The following is a 16,295-nucleotide window of genomic DNA, read 5'->3' as shown; positions in this document are numbered from 1 at the left end:
TGACAATAATGATACCTAGGTGCCAGAATCCTGAACTTGATTTAAAAACATACTGAGCACCTACTATGTGCCAGATACTCCTAGAGGCTGGGGATTCAGAAATTATATTAAATTATCTCTAGGCTCAAGGAACTGAAGTCTACCCATATGTGTAAAGGAGCACGAGGCTACCACCATGCCCAGCACACAGTAGGGTAATTACAAGGTACCTTTTTTTCCCGTAGACAGATACCTCTATATTTTGAACAAAAGGGTTTCGATGTAGCACCCCCCCCCTTCCTCCTTTTCTCACTAAATTGGGAAGATGGCTTTTTAGTCTCAGTGCAGGTTTCAAGAAGCAGCCAGAAGGGGAGGAAGGTACAGGAAAGGAGCCTTTGACTTCCTTACAGTAATTAGTGTCCCCTTGACATTGAGGTCAAACCCAAGCCACTCTCCCATGCTTTTCAACTTCCATCTCTATCACCAGAGGGTCAGTGCTGCTCCCAGCCACCGCTCCATCCCACAGATCTAGTTGGAGGAAAGCTAATGAGCCTTGGAAACCACATGGCCTTTCACCTCACCGGAGGAGCTCGGGAAGCTTTCAAACCAAGCAGGAAAGTAGATTCCAGGATGTTGGTGCATAGCACGCTCCACACCTATTCCCCCAGGACCAGAATTTCAAGCTTCATGAAGCACCTATCACAGGAAGTAGTAAGCCACTGCCATTCATCTTAATTGGAGGGTATCAGGTGTCCTGATTGGAGGAGTTCAAACTGAGCTTGAGGGAGGCCTCCAAATAGGGTCTGACTTTGCAGAAGGATAACAAGGCAGGAAAGGGCTGGTGAGCACAGAAGCCACAGAACATGCCCAGGATGTGGGGTTTTGCCCAGGGCTGGAACACTACCTACACCCCACAAAAGGGCCCAACTGGATGAACTGAAGAGGCAGTGATGTTCGCTCCTCTTCCCAGAGACCCCCGGCCCTGCTATCCTTTATGAAAGGCCCATCTCTCCACCCGATCACGTGCCCACCTGTCTAACTGGCTCCTGGACATATCCACCTAGATGTCCTCCTGGCGCCTCCAACTGCATGCCAGTGTTAGAGTATGCTTTCCAAAATCAAACCTCACATATCACACCTCTGCTTAAAACTTTTCAGTGGCTCCCACCGACAGATAAAACCTAAACTCTTCCGAGGCCATTCACGACTGGATGCCTGCTAACTTCGCTCACCTCTTCTCCCTCTCACTACTGCCACCAATATCCTAAGCAAAGCCACTCCAAACTACAGGTCTTCCCTGCAAATGCCATGTGCTGTCGCATCTTTGTGCATGTTGCAAATCTCTGACTTCTACAATGGGATGCTGCAAGATGCTTGTCTCTTCCTTCTATCTCTGCCAACTCAAACCCACCTCCATCACCCACCTTAAATCCTGCTATTCTCCAAGAAGCCCCCTGATCACCCCGGCTGAAAGCAATCACTCTTTTCCTTGAACCCTTGTAGTATTGCCAGTTTACATGGTTCTTGGCACTGGTATCCAGTGAACTGATACCTTGTGAACCTCATACCTGAGTCATCAACGGGATCAGCATAAACCTTGGAAACAGCCAATGGCACAGTTATGTAGAGGATAAATATGGGCTCTGAAGTCTGAGACGGCTGGATTTGAATCCTTGTTTTCCCAGAGTGTCTCTGGGCAAGTCCCCCAGGCTCTCTGAACCCTGATTCCCTGGGAACAATACCATCTGCAGTGTCACAAGATTCTTATTTGTTGTCTGAATAAATCATGAAGCATATACATGAAGAAGCTCTGTAAAACGTAAATAAAATCTCCATTCAGAGAGCAGTTATTATTTTAAAATTACAAGTTATATACCAGCGGTTTGATTCAGGAAGACAACCGAAGATTGTGTACAAGCCATCGGCTTGGGCGTCCAAACAGAAACCTGATTCTGAAGCCCAGTTTCAGGAGGGCTTATATTTACATACTGAAGAGCTCCAATTCTGATAGAAAATGTTCTGGGGCTGTCAGGGGAAATTCTACTAAATTACAAAGCTGCCAGCTCCTGGTTTATCAACCTTTAGCTCTGGCACTATTTAGTACTACGCCTGTCTGGGCCCAATTTCCCAGTCTTTGATTAAATGTTAGGAACTGACCATCTCATTGTGTCTGAAACTGCATGCTACTTCCCAGACAACTGGTGGGCTCTTCTCTGCTTCCTTCCAATGCCTTCTCTTCCTTCTCTGCCTCAGTGTCAATCTCTCAGATATTTATTATTCTGAACTTTGATTCCAGGCTACCACTTGCTGTTGGGAAGAGGTACAGGAAATGTCAAGTCTCAATGGATATTATTCCTCGGCTGAAATTCTAACCTCGGGTTCCTCTTCCTGTAACATACCTATACAGAAATAGCCCGGCCTGATCATTTCCTTTTGATGTTTAATTGGATGTCGGTGCTGTGCTTTCTGGGCTGAGAAGCTAATGCTTCTCAGAGAGAGAACAATTCCGGCTATACACACGAGACCTGTAGCGGGGAGAATGCTCCGCGCTGAATGTAATTTTCTCTCCCATCCATGAACAGAAGACAATTTCTCTGGCATTAAAGCATCTCACTCAGTCTTTCTGTCATTAATAAGAATCAAATTCTGTTCCCTCAAATTTAAATGTAATTATATTTGCCTCGTAAATAAAATTGAATTACCATTTTCAAAATTTAGCACTAATGCAAATGCTATATTTAGAGCTTTAATTTTTTTAACCCTGTTACTACTTTCGACTTATTATTATTATTTTTTAAACACTGGGCTTATTTTGCTGTCAGCTGTGACTTAATTTGATAACAGAGCGTCTCTGTTCCCTATCTTTCCAGTCATATTTGTTGTTAACTATGCTTCGTGGTTAGCTTGTCTTTTTGGTAGGGGAAGAGAGTAATAGAGAGGCAACTGGCAGCTCAGAGGATCTGAGTTTGAATTCTAAAAGGTCCACCCTAAGCGAAGGAACCTAGGCCAGGGTGGGCTGAGAGAGCTAAAGAGCGAGCCCTGACATGGAGTCTGAGAGAGAAATCTTCACTGTGCATTGGAAATTTTTTTAATCCGAGATTTGCAGCAAGGCATTCAGTAGACCCCAGGTCTGGACCCTGCCTGCCTTTCTGGCCCAACTAACCGCCCCCCCAACACCCCCCCCCCCCCCCTGCTCCACCGCCCCAGAGCTCTGAGTCTCCGGTCAGAGAAAAGATCTTCCAGAGGCCACTCCTACATATCTGTGTACTTCGCACATGCTGTTCCATCTGCCTGCACTTCCCCTGCCCCTCTCATGTTCTGGCTCACAAGTCTCCTCCCTGGGAAAGACTGTCTCAGCTTCTGGCCCCACCATCTTCTGGCTGAGCTCACTGCTCCTGCCCTTGTGCTCCCAAACCCCATGCACATACCTCAGTCAGAGCTCTTATCACACCACTTAACTAGGTGTCACTTCCCGAGTGGGTGAGGTTCCCTGGTCCTGGGTGCCCAGAACAGCGCCCAGCACACAGGGAGGCCTAAAAGGGTCATAAGTGAATGAGGTGGATATCTGTGCCTGTCAGGGGCAGGTGCAGATCTGGAGCTGTTCTGGGATGCTCTCTCTGTGAGGCTGTATTCCACTCTGGAATTGAGCTCAGAAAGCTCATTATGGAAGCTGATGCTAATGCTGTTTGGCCCTTGTGCTGTTGTTTGGGGATAAATATGTCAGCACATTGATAACTTCATCTAGACTCAATGACCAGTGATGGCAGCTGGTGGTAAAGAGTCAGAAACCACAAGGAAACTGAGCCTCTGAGAGAAAGCAAAGTTGTTCAAGGCTACATAGACTCAAATCCAGGTCTGGCTCTAAACCTTCACTATATAAACTGTCCTCACTTAAATTTGCAAGAGTCTAAGGGACTATTTGGATAATTTAGATTTAATCATGCATTTTAAAAACACACTACTTATTGACTGCTTACTGACTGCCAGCACCATGCTAGGCATATTATACATATGCATTAAAGCTAATTTAAAAAACAACCCTGCAAAGCAGGTACCATTAGCCATATTCTTTGGATAAACTCAGTCTTAAAGCTCTAGCTTGGTCCCACTCTAAATCCCATGCAATTCTTTCTGACCGCATATGCTACCTCCAAACCTGTACCACAGAATCTCTAAAAGATCTCTACCTGTTCTTCCATGAAACTCAATTGCAGTGAAATGATAAGAATCATAAACCACCAGCATGGGCATTTCACAGGCAGAATCTCTGCCATGTATCGCTTCTATGAGCCAGCAACCCAAAGGGATAAAATGCAGTGAGAGGACCCTCTCAAATAAAAGTCATTTATGGAAGATAAGATTGGAGAGGGCTCACAGAGCAGTGGAAATGATGAATGAATTTATGAAGCTGAGGACGGAGGCTACTGGGCTGGGGTGGAGGGGAAGGAAGACCCGAGGGAGAGCCAACAGAGGGGCAAACGATGAGTCTAAGTGACCACATTTGAAATGGTATCCTGGAAAATGTCACAGAGCTTGAAATCCTCTTTAGAAGTCCTGAGGCTCTGAAAGAAAGGTAGACTCTTCCAATTGTAAGGACGGTCTCAGAGAGGTTAAATTCCTTCCCTTTTCTAAGGCAGCTCAAAGCCAAGAGGATGAAAAGCCAACTAAAGCATATGGGGGAGGTGGGAGAGTCATTCTGCTCAGCAAGGCTGCTGAGTGGGCCCATTTTATGTAAAAGCTGATGAGGCATCCAGCCCAGCGTGGCTGCTCCCTGGGGAAGATGGCCTGAAGGAGGTGACATGATGCCAGCTCCTGTCCAGGAGGGGTTCCGGCCGGCCGGCACGGCACACGAAACTAACATGAGCTAGGTCTGGAAAGAGACAAAGAAGGAGCCAGGGATTTGGTTTTAGCCCTTAGTGCATGCGTGTGTGTGTGTGTGTGTGTGTGTGTGTGTGTGTGTGTGTGTATGGCGGTGTGGGGGCACACTGGGGTGGGGAGGAGGGTCCTGAGAGAACAGATTAGACCGGTAGTGTGCTGGGATCTTCCTGGGCAGAGCCAATAGCCTTTTCTTTGATGTGCCACTGGGTAAGTCATCGAATAATCATAGAGAACCTAACCCAAGACAGGCCCTGCACTAGGGATACTGGCAAACCTTGACCTCATGGAGATCACGCTTGGCAAGAGAAAGGCTCGATGATAATACATTGCTCAGTATGCCACAGAGCTTGGCAGAGGCCCTAGAGCCATACCTGGTGTGAATCTGGACTCTGCCACTCACCGGTGGGGGGAAACTGGCAAGGAATTGAACTTTTCTGAGCTTCAGTTTCCTTACCTGGAAAATGGAACTAGTAATACTTTCTTCCACAGGGGTTTGTAGAACCTTAATTAAGATAATGGTTGTAATACACTTAGTTCAGTTGGTTTGGTACATGGTAAGTCCTAAGAAATGGGTGGCTCTTTAAGTGATGCTCCATCCTGTGGCTTATCAGGAAAAAAGATAAGATCACTGATAAGGAAACACCTTTGGATGGAAAGGGGGCTTGAGGCAAGAGCTGAGGACTTAGCTTTAATTCACACTCTGCCACTGCTAAACTGATTTACTCTGGACCAGTCATTTCATCTTCCCAGCTCTTTAACCCTCTGTTAAACCACAGCACTGGCAATCACCATCACCATCACCACTACCACCATCCCCCAGAGACCAGAGAAGCCAAGTCCTGCTGTGCCCGGAGTTGAGGACACAGGTGTGCTGAGGGTGGGCCACAGGCATTCGTCCCAACAATTATCTTACACTGTTTGTCAGGAAGGAAGATCACTTGAATGAGGCAAGATTGGGGGAGGAATTTCTGAGATGAGATTGGAAGCCAAGCTACTGGGAACTCAGGGGCCTGAGTGAATACTTGTGTAAAATCGGACTTCACTGTTTTCACAAACAGTAACCAAAGTGCTGGGGAACTTTGTCGGCTCACATTTCATCACAGGCTGGTCGTGGAGTGCGGGGCGTGTCGATTTCAGATGCTTTCATTAAGTCCCGTTCTCTGGGCCAGTGAGACATCTCTTCCTTCCTATGAGGGCCATTTGGTGATTTCTGCCAACTTCACAACCCATAGTTCGTGCCGATGCTATGAGGAGCACTGAGGACGGGCTGCAGGCCTGCGGCTCCTGATGGGAAGGCTCTGGGCAGTATCTGTGCCAGCCTGGCCGTACCAGGGGCAAATAACACCATACGAGGAGAGCTGCCTCTCTACAGGTGTCTGACTTGGGCCAGGCACCGTGCCGACCACCATACCTACACTTTGTCACTGAATCCTTACAACAATCCTTACAACAATCCTGTAGGTGATTTTACCTTTATGATAGAAGAAGACAGAATTCAGTAGGCCCAGAGGGGAACATTAGGACCTGAGGTTCCTGGGTGGGGAAAAACATCTATTTTGGAATAATGCTGGGAGTGTCTGACCACAGCAAACTTCCTCAAGCACAAGGTTCCTCTTAAGAATGTTAGGGGCGCCTGGGTGGCGCAGTCGGTTAAGCGTCCGACTTCAGCCAGGTCACGATCTCGCGGTCCGTGAGTTTGAGCCCCGCGTCGGGCTCTGGGCTGATGGCTCAGAGCCTGGAGCCTGTTTTCGATTCTGTGTCTCCCTCTCTCTCTGCCCCTCCCCCGTTCATGCTGTGTCTCTCTCTGTCCCAAAAATAAATAAACGTTGAAAAAAAAATTAAAAAAAAAAAAAAAAAAGAATGTAACAGATCTCCCCCATTCCCCCTCAGGCTTCCTGCAGGAATTTGACAAAAGACCCAAGCACGGCCTTAGGCCACCACTCATGCAGTGGAACTGAGCCAATCAGGAATGGACCACCCAGCACCTAGAGCTATTAGGCCAATAAGGGTGGGACTTGAGAGGGAACAGGGAGTAGGGGAAGGCTGACCAAAACCTTATGACAAGGACCCTTGCCTACTGTCAGGCATTCACGTCCTAACGTCCCCCCTCTGTAAAGAGAGCTTTCCTACTATTCTTTCTTCCTGATCTTATACTCTAATAAAATTTTGCCGATGCGATGCTCATTTTGTGTCCACCTCTTCGTTCTTTGAGGGAGCAAGACAATGAATCCCACATACTGTGGTAAAGAGTCCTGCAACACCTTCAAGGAAACTAACTGCAACTTGCTGCAGCCATCGTACTAGCGGGGAGCAGATTTTCTGAAAGTCCAGTGCCTGTCCCACCACCATGTAGCTAATTCCCCTAGCACAGAGGCGGTCCCTCAGCTCCAGCACCACTCAGTCAATAAGGCATCTCTTGCTTTGCTTCATGGCCAACACTCAACAGCTTTCAAACAGCTTCCACTCAGTGCAAGTGCCCTTGGAAGGGAGGTAGGAGAAAGATACCAAGTGCTCACTCTATCTAGGCACTCTTCTATGTGCGTGCACACATTGTATAATTTAATGGTCACATAACCTTTGAGGTAGACACTGTTATTATCCCATTTTCAGATAAGGAAGCTGAAGTCAAGAAAAGCCAGTACCTTGCCAAGGTCATCCAGTTAGCACATGGCAGAGCCAGGACTGAGCTCAGGCAGGTACTGCCTATACAAAGCAGGGTTGCAAGAGAGAAAACCACCTTCAAAGTGCTTCCACTAGACTTCAGACTGGTTTCTGGAGGGGAGGTGACTGCTGAGGAGGGACAGTGGCCTGTGGAGAGGCAGCACAGAATACCAGGAAGTGGGCTGGGCCTGGGCTCCCAGGCTGAACTTGGGCTGCCAGCCTCATAGGGCACCAGAGTGCCTTAGGCAAGTCTGCACCCCCCTGAGCCTCAAGGTGAGAATGGGGATGATGTCATAGCTGGCCACCCTGCCTACGGGGCTGTTGTCCTGTGTGTGTGTGTGTGTGTGTGTGTGTGTGTGTGTGTATGAGAGAGAGACAGAGACAGAGAAATATCTCTGTATGCTGTGAAGTACTCGGCAAACACAAATTATTATTTGCTATCGCCAGGGGAGACGGTACTTTTGAAGCCATCTTTGAAATTCCTGGCCTGGTGGCAGTCGTGACACTGTTTCAGTCAGCTGCAGGTTAGAGATTTACAAACTATAATCCACATTTCTGAAAGGGCATATTTCTTCTTGCCTCTATCAAATGTCTTCATTAATATCGAGGGCTCTCATCAATGGCTGTTTTAATCATAATTGTAATAGCAGCTAACATTTACTGAGCTCATATTACGAGCTGAGTAGCATGATAAGTGAGTTTTTAATAACATCTTAAACAATTCGCCACATAATAATTTTCCAAATAGTGACTCCAGAAGGCAGGTCCTGTTAACCACCTCCATTTTACAGCGTAGGGAGGTGAAGGAACTTGCCCGAAGCTAGAACTAGTATGTAGGGGGGTCAGCGTTTGGACCAAGGTTTGCTGGGATCAGGGACGCTTCTCATCACTCCTCTGACCGTGCGCAAGAGGCCACACACAACTGACACCAGTTATGGGGAGCGATACACACGGTGGAGGAAGACAAACTCTCACGATTCTATTTAAAGTCCCTTCCAGTGGGTCTGCTGTCTCCTTTTATGGGACCAACTGAAGAATACTTAGTGATCTCACTCAAAGTTACACGTACCTCTGTGAAAGGCTGTGGCGTTTCATCAGGGATTAACAATGCATGGACACTTATATACCTATCATAAATTAGCTTTGTGGCCACATAACAAACAATACAACCCAGTGTAGCTTTGAGAGGACCATTTATTATATCGCTATAAACAGAGCTATATAAAAAGAATTATTCCTAAGACCCTGCGCATCTGCGTTTGCAATCACGTCTTAACACGAGCTTTGCAAACGAGGATAAAAAGTCCAGTTTAGACTGCATACTGAACATCAATTCTCCATTCAAGGGGGCAAGGTAGTTCAAAGTATTCCAGAGGCACAAAGGCTGCATGGATCTCATTTTTGCCAAAGGTCCTCAACCATCTTTCCTGATCACAAAGGGGACTGCACACAACATGATAAGCTCATTTGGGCTTCCTGTCGTTTAAACAGTGTGGTGTGGTAGAGAAAGCGATTTAAGTAAAAAAACAAAAACAAAAACAAAAACAAAAACCATAGCTAGAGATGCTGCCACTTTTTAGCTGTGTGTCCTTGGGTAGGATTACTTAAAAATTTTCTGTGCCTGAGCTTCTCCATCAGTTTATTTCTCTTCATTTGTTTGTCATCTCCACTCCCTTCGTCCTTCAATGCAAGTGTGACAAAGATGGGGACTTTCTTATCTCTTTATATCTCTGATTAGAAGAGTCCCTAGTACACAGTAGGTGTCCAAAAGTATTCATTGAGTAAAGGATTCTGTAAATCAGTCACACAGGGGCGATGATACCTTTCTCACGGGGTTTTCACGTGTCTACTGTTTATTTTTTAAAGTTTCTTTATTTTTGAGACAGAGAGAGTGAGCAGGGGAGGGGCAGAGAGAGAGGGAGAGAGAGAGAGAGAGTCCCTCCGCTGATAGCGTGGAGCCTGAAGCAGGGCTTGAACTCACGAATCATGAGATAATGACCTGAGCTGAAATCAAGAGTCAGACACGCCACTGACTGAGCCACCCAGGCGCCCCATGTGTCCACTGTTTAAATGAGATATTAAAAGTGAACACACCTGCCATGTACCAAAACTGTGGTAGGTAATTCACAAATTGCCATTTAATCATCATTTTGAGAGAGTCTATGCTTAATTGATTGAGCCACCCAGGTACCCCAAGGGTCTAAAAAATCATAAAGTGCTTACAGACAGAAGGGTGCCAATAGAATTATCCTTTGGAGGTTAGATGTATAAACACTGTGTATATGAACCAAACAGTAAAACCAAAAACACATTTAATCATGCATTCATTATCCATTCATCAATATTTATTGAGCAGCTGTAGTGAGCCAGGCCTGTGCTGAGTCCTGGGCATGTAGGGTGAATAGACATGTTTGTTATCTTCATGGAACTTACGGGCTAGCAGGGGATCTGGCCACAATGGCAGGTAGGGACTAGGTCACAGAAAACCTTAAATACTACACTGAGTTCAGACTTCATTCTGAAGAACGGGTGAAACTAAAGGGTTCGGCACCTGGGACCTGAGTCCTTTAAAGCCCCATCCCTGCAGATCTCACCAGGCATGCTGTTCCCCATGGCCCTGCCTCTAGGGATGACCACCATAACATGGGAGATGAGATTTCAATCTATTACTGTAATTCACATGGTTACAGGGCAAGGGTTTGACTCTGGGTTTAAGCGATATGAAGATTAGTTTCTGAATCCTCTGCCCATCTAAAAGTACGGGTGCCGAAGGATGGAGTTCAGGGAAAGAAGAAAAGCACGCAGAGATGTGGGTCACCCCACTAACACATGACAGAGAATAGGGTCAGACCACTAATACTGACAGAGAATAGGGCATGAACCGTGAACATGTTACAGCGGAAAGCCCCCTCCTCCAGCCACGCTGTGCCCTTCTCCCCACACTCACCAATGGAACAGTCGTGTCCAGTCCAGCTTGGGTCACAGCTGCAAAGGCCAGTGTCTGGGAAGAAGGTTCCGTGGCCTGAACACTGGTCCAAGCACGTGGCTCTGGGCGTCTCACAGTTGGTGCCTCCCCATCCCACGGAACAGTGGCACTCGCCTCTCACGCAGACACCCCGGCCTGAACACGTGGGGTCCATGCAGTCCACTGTGACACAAAGCAAAGGGAACACAGGTGAGCATCTGATCAGCAAAGGTGATGCCTCTTTAAGTGAACTACTACACTTTGTAGTAGAAGGGCTTGGTAAGAGGACACAGATCTCCTGAGGACAGGCCACTTGATACAGTAAAGAGGAAGGATTTTAGCAAGTGGTAGAGCTGGGTTCCCGGCTCTATGGGTGGCTGGCTGTTTACCAGTCAGAGGCTCGGTTCCCTTGCCTGTAAAAGGTGGATACAAATCTCTAACTTCTTGGTTTGTTGGGGTGATGGAGTAAGAAATAAGTAAGATGGGTGCCTGGCTGGCTCGGTCGGTAGAGCATGTGACTCTTGATCTCAGGGTTGTGAGTTCAAGACCCAGCATGTGACCTCTCGATCTCAGGGTTGTGAGTTCAAGCCCCAAGTTGGCAGTGGAGTTTACTTAAAAAAAAAAAAAAAAAAAAAAAAAGAAATATTTATCAAGTGTTCGCATGGTGCCCCGTGCCTGCTACGTCTGTAATAACTACACCAGTTAGCGGACAAGACGTTGTTTTGTTCACTTCTGTGTATCCACCTCCTAGAACAGTGCTTAGCACATAGGTCCTCAAGAAATCTTTGTCAAATAAACTAATACTGTTTACCACTTCATAATACAGTCTTAACATGAATGTGGGACTAAAAGAGATTCCTTAATTTAAAAGAGAATTTATTTTGCACTTAAATTCCATTAGATTTTATCATCTTGCCAAAGTTCTTGTGACTGACACAAACTTTCAAACCTCACTTTCCAGAGGGCAAACATTTCAACGACTATTCAAAATTACATGTGGGAGCTTTGCACAGATTCTCCTCATGTAGTGAGTGAACTATATAGCTGTAGCTCACAGCCAGGCAACCCCTGCTGGGCTATTAGAGCCTAAGGTCAAAGTGGTCTCAAGAGATCAAACCAGGAAGAGAGAAAGGAGAATAACATTATGGGTGACCTGTTCCGTGCCCGCACTCTAGGAAGTGCTTTACATGTAATATCAGATTCAGTTTCTTCCATAACCCAGCGAGGTACAGATGAGGAAATTGAGGCTCACAGAGGCAAATAATTTAAGCCAAATCATACAGTTAACCCTGCCAGAGAGGAATCTGAAGGCGCGTCTGTCTGATTCTGAAGCCAATATTTGTTCCTGCGGCTGATTTTCCTAAATCAAAGCTTTAGCTACGGGGCTACGCAAAGTTAACAGAGACCTCTAATCTTCCAGAAAGCACTGCACAGAAAAAACAAAAGGAGAGTAGGCAAAGGTTGGTCCAACGTTATGAAAAAGTCGTTGGATCTTTTATTTTAGGAAGGCAGGAGATTCCACTCCTCTTGCAACTGTAGGGGACAGTGGTGTCCTGGCAGGGGGCGCTGTGATGGGTGTGGTCAGCTTCCTCCTGGAAGGAGCTCATGAGGAAGCCCTATCGATGCTCCACAGGAAGGAACCTGGCATCCGGCCTCTGAGGCCCTACGTCATGGTTCCATGACCCGTGTCAAGTCCTGTACCTCCTCTGAAATTCCCATGTCAAAACTATCAACACCTCGGTCGCTAATGAGGACACCGAGGATCTGAAAGGACTGTGTGAACTGTAAACTGGTGGCAAGAAGTTACTTTTCCATCCTGTCAGGATATTCAGCAGTGTGACGTGGGCAGACTGGTCAGAGGTGCTTTTACTTTATTCATTTATAATTCAGACAAGCTTTTTGTTCATTTAGGAATTAAATTTCTTTTTTTTTTAAAAATTTTTTTTTTTAATGTTTATTTATTTTTGAGACAGAGAGAGACAGAGCATGAATGGGGGAGGGTCAGAGAGAGAGGGAGACACAGAATCCGAAACAGGCTCCAGGCTCTGAGCTGTCAGCCCAGAGCCTGATGGGGGGCTCGAACTCACTGACCGTGAGATCATGACCTGAGCCGAAGTCGGACGCTTAACCGACAGCCACCCAGGCGCCCCTACGAATTAAATTTCATAACCCCACATATTTGACTTTGGTGCAAAAGACTGGGAAGCCTGGCCTGCGGATGTTAAGGGTCAGACACAAACGGACAGAGACCGTACAAACGGCTACCTTCTGGGAACAGAATGTCAGCTTATCAAGACAGTTCTTTTACTTTATAGGTTTTGAAAAGGGATTTCACCTTACTGGCCTAAATGAGAAATCAGAAAGTCAGAAGGGAGGAGCAATCATTTGCTAAAAACAGAGTTATGAGAACAACAAGAGCAACAACAATAATAATAACAACCAGTATTGAGGTAGTCCTTCTTCTGGGCCATATTTTGCTATTAAACCTTCTATATACATTATGTCATTTAACTTTAGCCACAATTCTTTGAGGTAGATACCATTACTATCCCCATTTCACAGAGGAGGAAATTAAAGCACAGAGAGGTTGAATAACTTGCCCAAGATCACACAGGGTAAGTGAAGGGATTTACATTGGAATCACTCTTTCTTGGTACACATCTCTTGCTATTTCCTCTGTAATCTTACTGGTTCAAGAATATACACATACGTGTATACGGACATAAGTGGTCAAAACATAGAAACAAAACCAAAATAAAACAAGAAAAGAAACAGAACAAAGTGGAGAATTAATAAAGCCAAACGAAGGCAAAGAATCTTCTCTTGCAGTTTCTGCACGCTACTTAACAATGGTTAAAGCATGGCCCGTTGGAGTTCCTGGTAATTAAAAATCATAAAAATAATAATAGTGATATATTTTCATGACTAGCCTCACATCTCAGAACCTCAGAAGGATTATTCTGGCCCATTAGGCTACTATGGTAATTCCCTAGATCCAGAGAGCTTTCCAATTTGACAGGAAACGACTCAGCAATTCCTATCCCGAGGCCTATAAAGGTATTTCCCGTTCTGCGAGCGCCTGGGCCGGCTTCGGGTTGAAGCAGTCTCCGAGGCGCCCTCGAGGTTGAATCTATAAATCTGCGCTGTTAGCGAGCAAGCCGGGAGGGCGCCAAGTTTAGCAAGAGGCCCTTGGCGTCACGGCCCCATTCCTCAGACACAATAAGTCTGACAGGGACCCAGGAACCAGCAAAACCAATCCCACGCTCTCAGAAGATGGTCTGGGCGGGGACGAAGGCACTGCTGAAAGGACTACCTCCAGGCAGTAGTCATTGTTTCTGAAGGTCCACCTGGAAAAGTGGGTGGGGCGTGTGAGGGGAGTTTCGAGGAGGACGGAACCTCCAGGAAAGGCCTTTTGGCTGAACTGGCCGAACTCCCTGCAGGGAGGACAACGTCCACAGCCATGATCTGTGCCACCAGGATGCTCTGCAAGAGATGTCCTCTGTAGACTCTGGATCGGCTCTCGCTTTCTGGGGCCTCTGGTTGATGAGAACCCTCGGGTGGGATTAAAGTTGTCTTCTTTCTATCCCACCAGGGCAGTTGCACAAATGACGCTTATTTCCCTGGGAGCGGTGGGTGTCACGGGAAGAGCCAGCTGGCCAGGGGTTAGGGAGGTCTGTGCCAAAGGAGCAGGGGAGAAGTTGGCAGGGAAGTGGGCTGAACTTTGTGTGGAAGACAGTCTAACTCAGTGTCCGCTTGGAAGAGGGGCCAAACGGTACATTTGTTCTCCTCTGCAGAGCTTGGCATTCAAGCCAACATTTCTGGCAGAAGCTTAGCCCATTAATGAAATGATGAGGCCTGCACGAGCTGCAAACACAACTCTTCCCCTAACACGGTCCCCGCTTCAGTGACCACACCAGCCATTAGCCGCTCTTCAGGACCACAACACAGTGTCTCACTCTGCCCTGCAAAAGGCCTGAGGTGGTCTCTTCTGCCCCTCCCCCGACTCCCTCCAAGCGTCCTGTCGGTGCGGTTTTAAAAAAAATAGGGGGCAATAAACCTCAGAAGGAGGAGAGAGGGGAGAAAATAAACTTGTTAGCTGATGTTTTATAAACACAGTGAAAGGGAGGAGGAGAGAGAGCAGCGGGGAGTGGGGGGCAGGGGGGGAAGGGCAGGGAAGACCCCGAGAAGCCCCCATTATAAACACAAGGACGCTGCAATGACGCTTCAGCAGAGAAACAGAAATAATAAAGGGAATCAGTACCAGATGGCCCTCCTCAGGAAAGAAAGGAGTGAAAACGCTTCTTTTCGAATAGATCACGTACATCAAAGAGCTTAACAACCTTTTTTCCCTCTTTGTAAGTAACCCTGCCCGCTGGGGCACTGCCCAGTGCCAGCTGAGCCGGAGGACGGTCTGCCTCCTTGGCCCACCTAACACGGTGGGGTTGGGGGAGGGGGGCGGCCCCACAGCCTCAAGAGAAATCTCTTTGTTTTTCTTTTCTTCTCGGGGTCTTCGCCTCAAGTGGCTAAAATGAGAAGGGAAAGCCGATGAAGGTCACCGTTGTCAGGACGAGAAAGTGAAGTTGCTTTGTTCCTGAGGCTGGCGCTCCTCCTCTCTCAGACGGCCCAAAGTAATCCCCAATCCAAGTTAATAGGTCTGAATCGGGACCCCCAGGCACACTTGGGGTTTACAGGCAGCCTGTCTCCAAGAGGCACTGCTTTTCAGACACTAATCCCTTCCTGTTCCCTGCTCCTTTAAAGTGGGCCCTTCTATCGGCTCTCCTTTGCTTGCTTCTTTTTTTAAGAGAAATGATACTTTGAGAGGGGCCTGTGTGTTAAATCCCAAATGGGTTAGAAGGCCAGCTCTCCTTGGAGCCTCCTCCATCCACGGAAGAAGATGCCAGCGCCCTAGATGGCAGGCAGTGGGAGTGAGGGCCGTTAGCTTTGTCCACCAGTTTCAACAGCGACATCCCCCCGTTTCCAAAAGACCTTGGATAAAGTGAGTGGGGTGAAACAGGAAATGTGCTTCAACTGTCCCCAGAATAATACTAACAATATAAGAGCTAACATTTAACGGGGCATTTATTATGTGTCAGACACTGAGCTAAGTGCTTTACATGGGTCATTTAATTCAATCCTTATGATGGCCCTCTGAGGAAGGAATTCCCATTTTGTTGATGAGGGAAGTGAGGCTAGTTTGTGGCACAGCCGGCACTCAAACCTACATCTGGTTCCAGAGCGTGTGCTTTTACAAGCCACCCTATATTGCTTGTGAATAAGACCCCTCTCATCTAGAAATCCCATGCAGTAAAAAAGAAAGAGGGCTCTGAAGTAGTAAGACATGGGGTGGGTCCCAGCCCAGCCACCGGTTAGTTCCATGACCACAGGCCCACCATCAGTTAGCTCCATGACACTGGGTCTGCCACCAGTTAGCTCCATGGCCATGGATGGGCCCACCCCTGGTGAGCTCCATGACCATGGGCCTGCCACTGCCTCTCCCTGGGCCCCGGGATCTTCATTTGTGAAACGAAAATGCTCACTTACCTCACCAAGTTAGACTGCCTGGGAAAGTAATGGCAACACTGTTAAAGCGACAGCTCACTGTCTAGCCTCCACTACACGATCATAGTTTACTTTATGGAGGAAAGAGACATACTCACGAGCATCTACGAGCCATACAACACACGCCTGGGCTAACAGAAGGCAGAGTGTGAAGGCCTCTAACGGATATGCGGAGCACATGAGCTTAAAGGGGAGGAGAAAGAACCTGGGCTGAGGGACCAGAAACACTGGGCTCAAACCCAGCTTTGCCACC

The 16,295-nt window shown here is 47.2% G+C and overlaps 1 protein-coding gene across 8 annotated transcripts in view; it reads right to left on the bottom strand.

Annotated features, from left to right (window-relative positions):
• TENM4 (teneurin transmembrane protein 4) overlaps positions 1 to 16,295 on the bottom strand; it is a 748,341-nt gene that overhangs the window by 132,612 nt on the left and 599,434 nt on the right. For all 8 annotated transcript variants that reach the window (XM_043580116.1, XM_043580117.1, XM_043580115.1 and 5 more), the window contains one exon: positions 10,466 to 10,666. In XM_043580116.1, coding sequence (XP_043436051.1) covers positions 10,466 to 10,666 — 201 coding nt within the window. The remainder of the gene's footprint in view (positions 1 to 10,465; positions 10,667 to 16,295) is intronic.

Source organism: Prionailurus bengalensis, chromosome D1, assembly GCF_016509475.1.
Source record: "Prionailurus bengalensis isolate Pbe53 chromosome D1, Fcat_Pben_1.1_paternal_pri, whole genome shotgun sequence".
NCBI classification, from domain to species: domain Eukaryota; kingdom Metazoa; phylum Chordata; class Mammalia; order Carnivora; family Felidae; genus Prionailurus; species Prionailurus bengalensis.
This window is presented reverse-complemented; position numbering and strand designations above follow the sequence as displayed.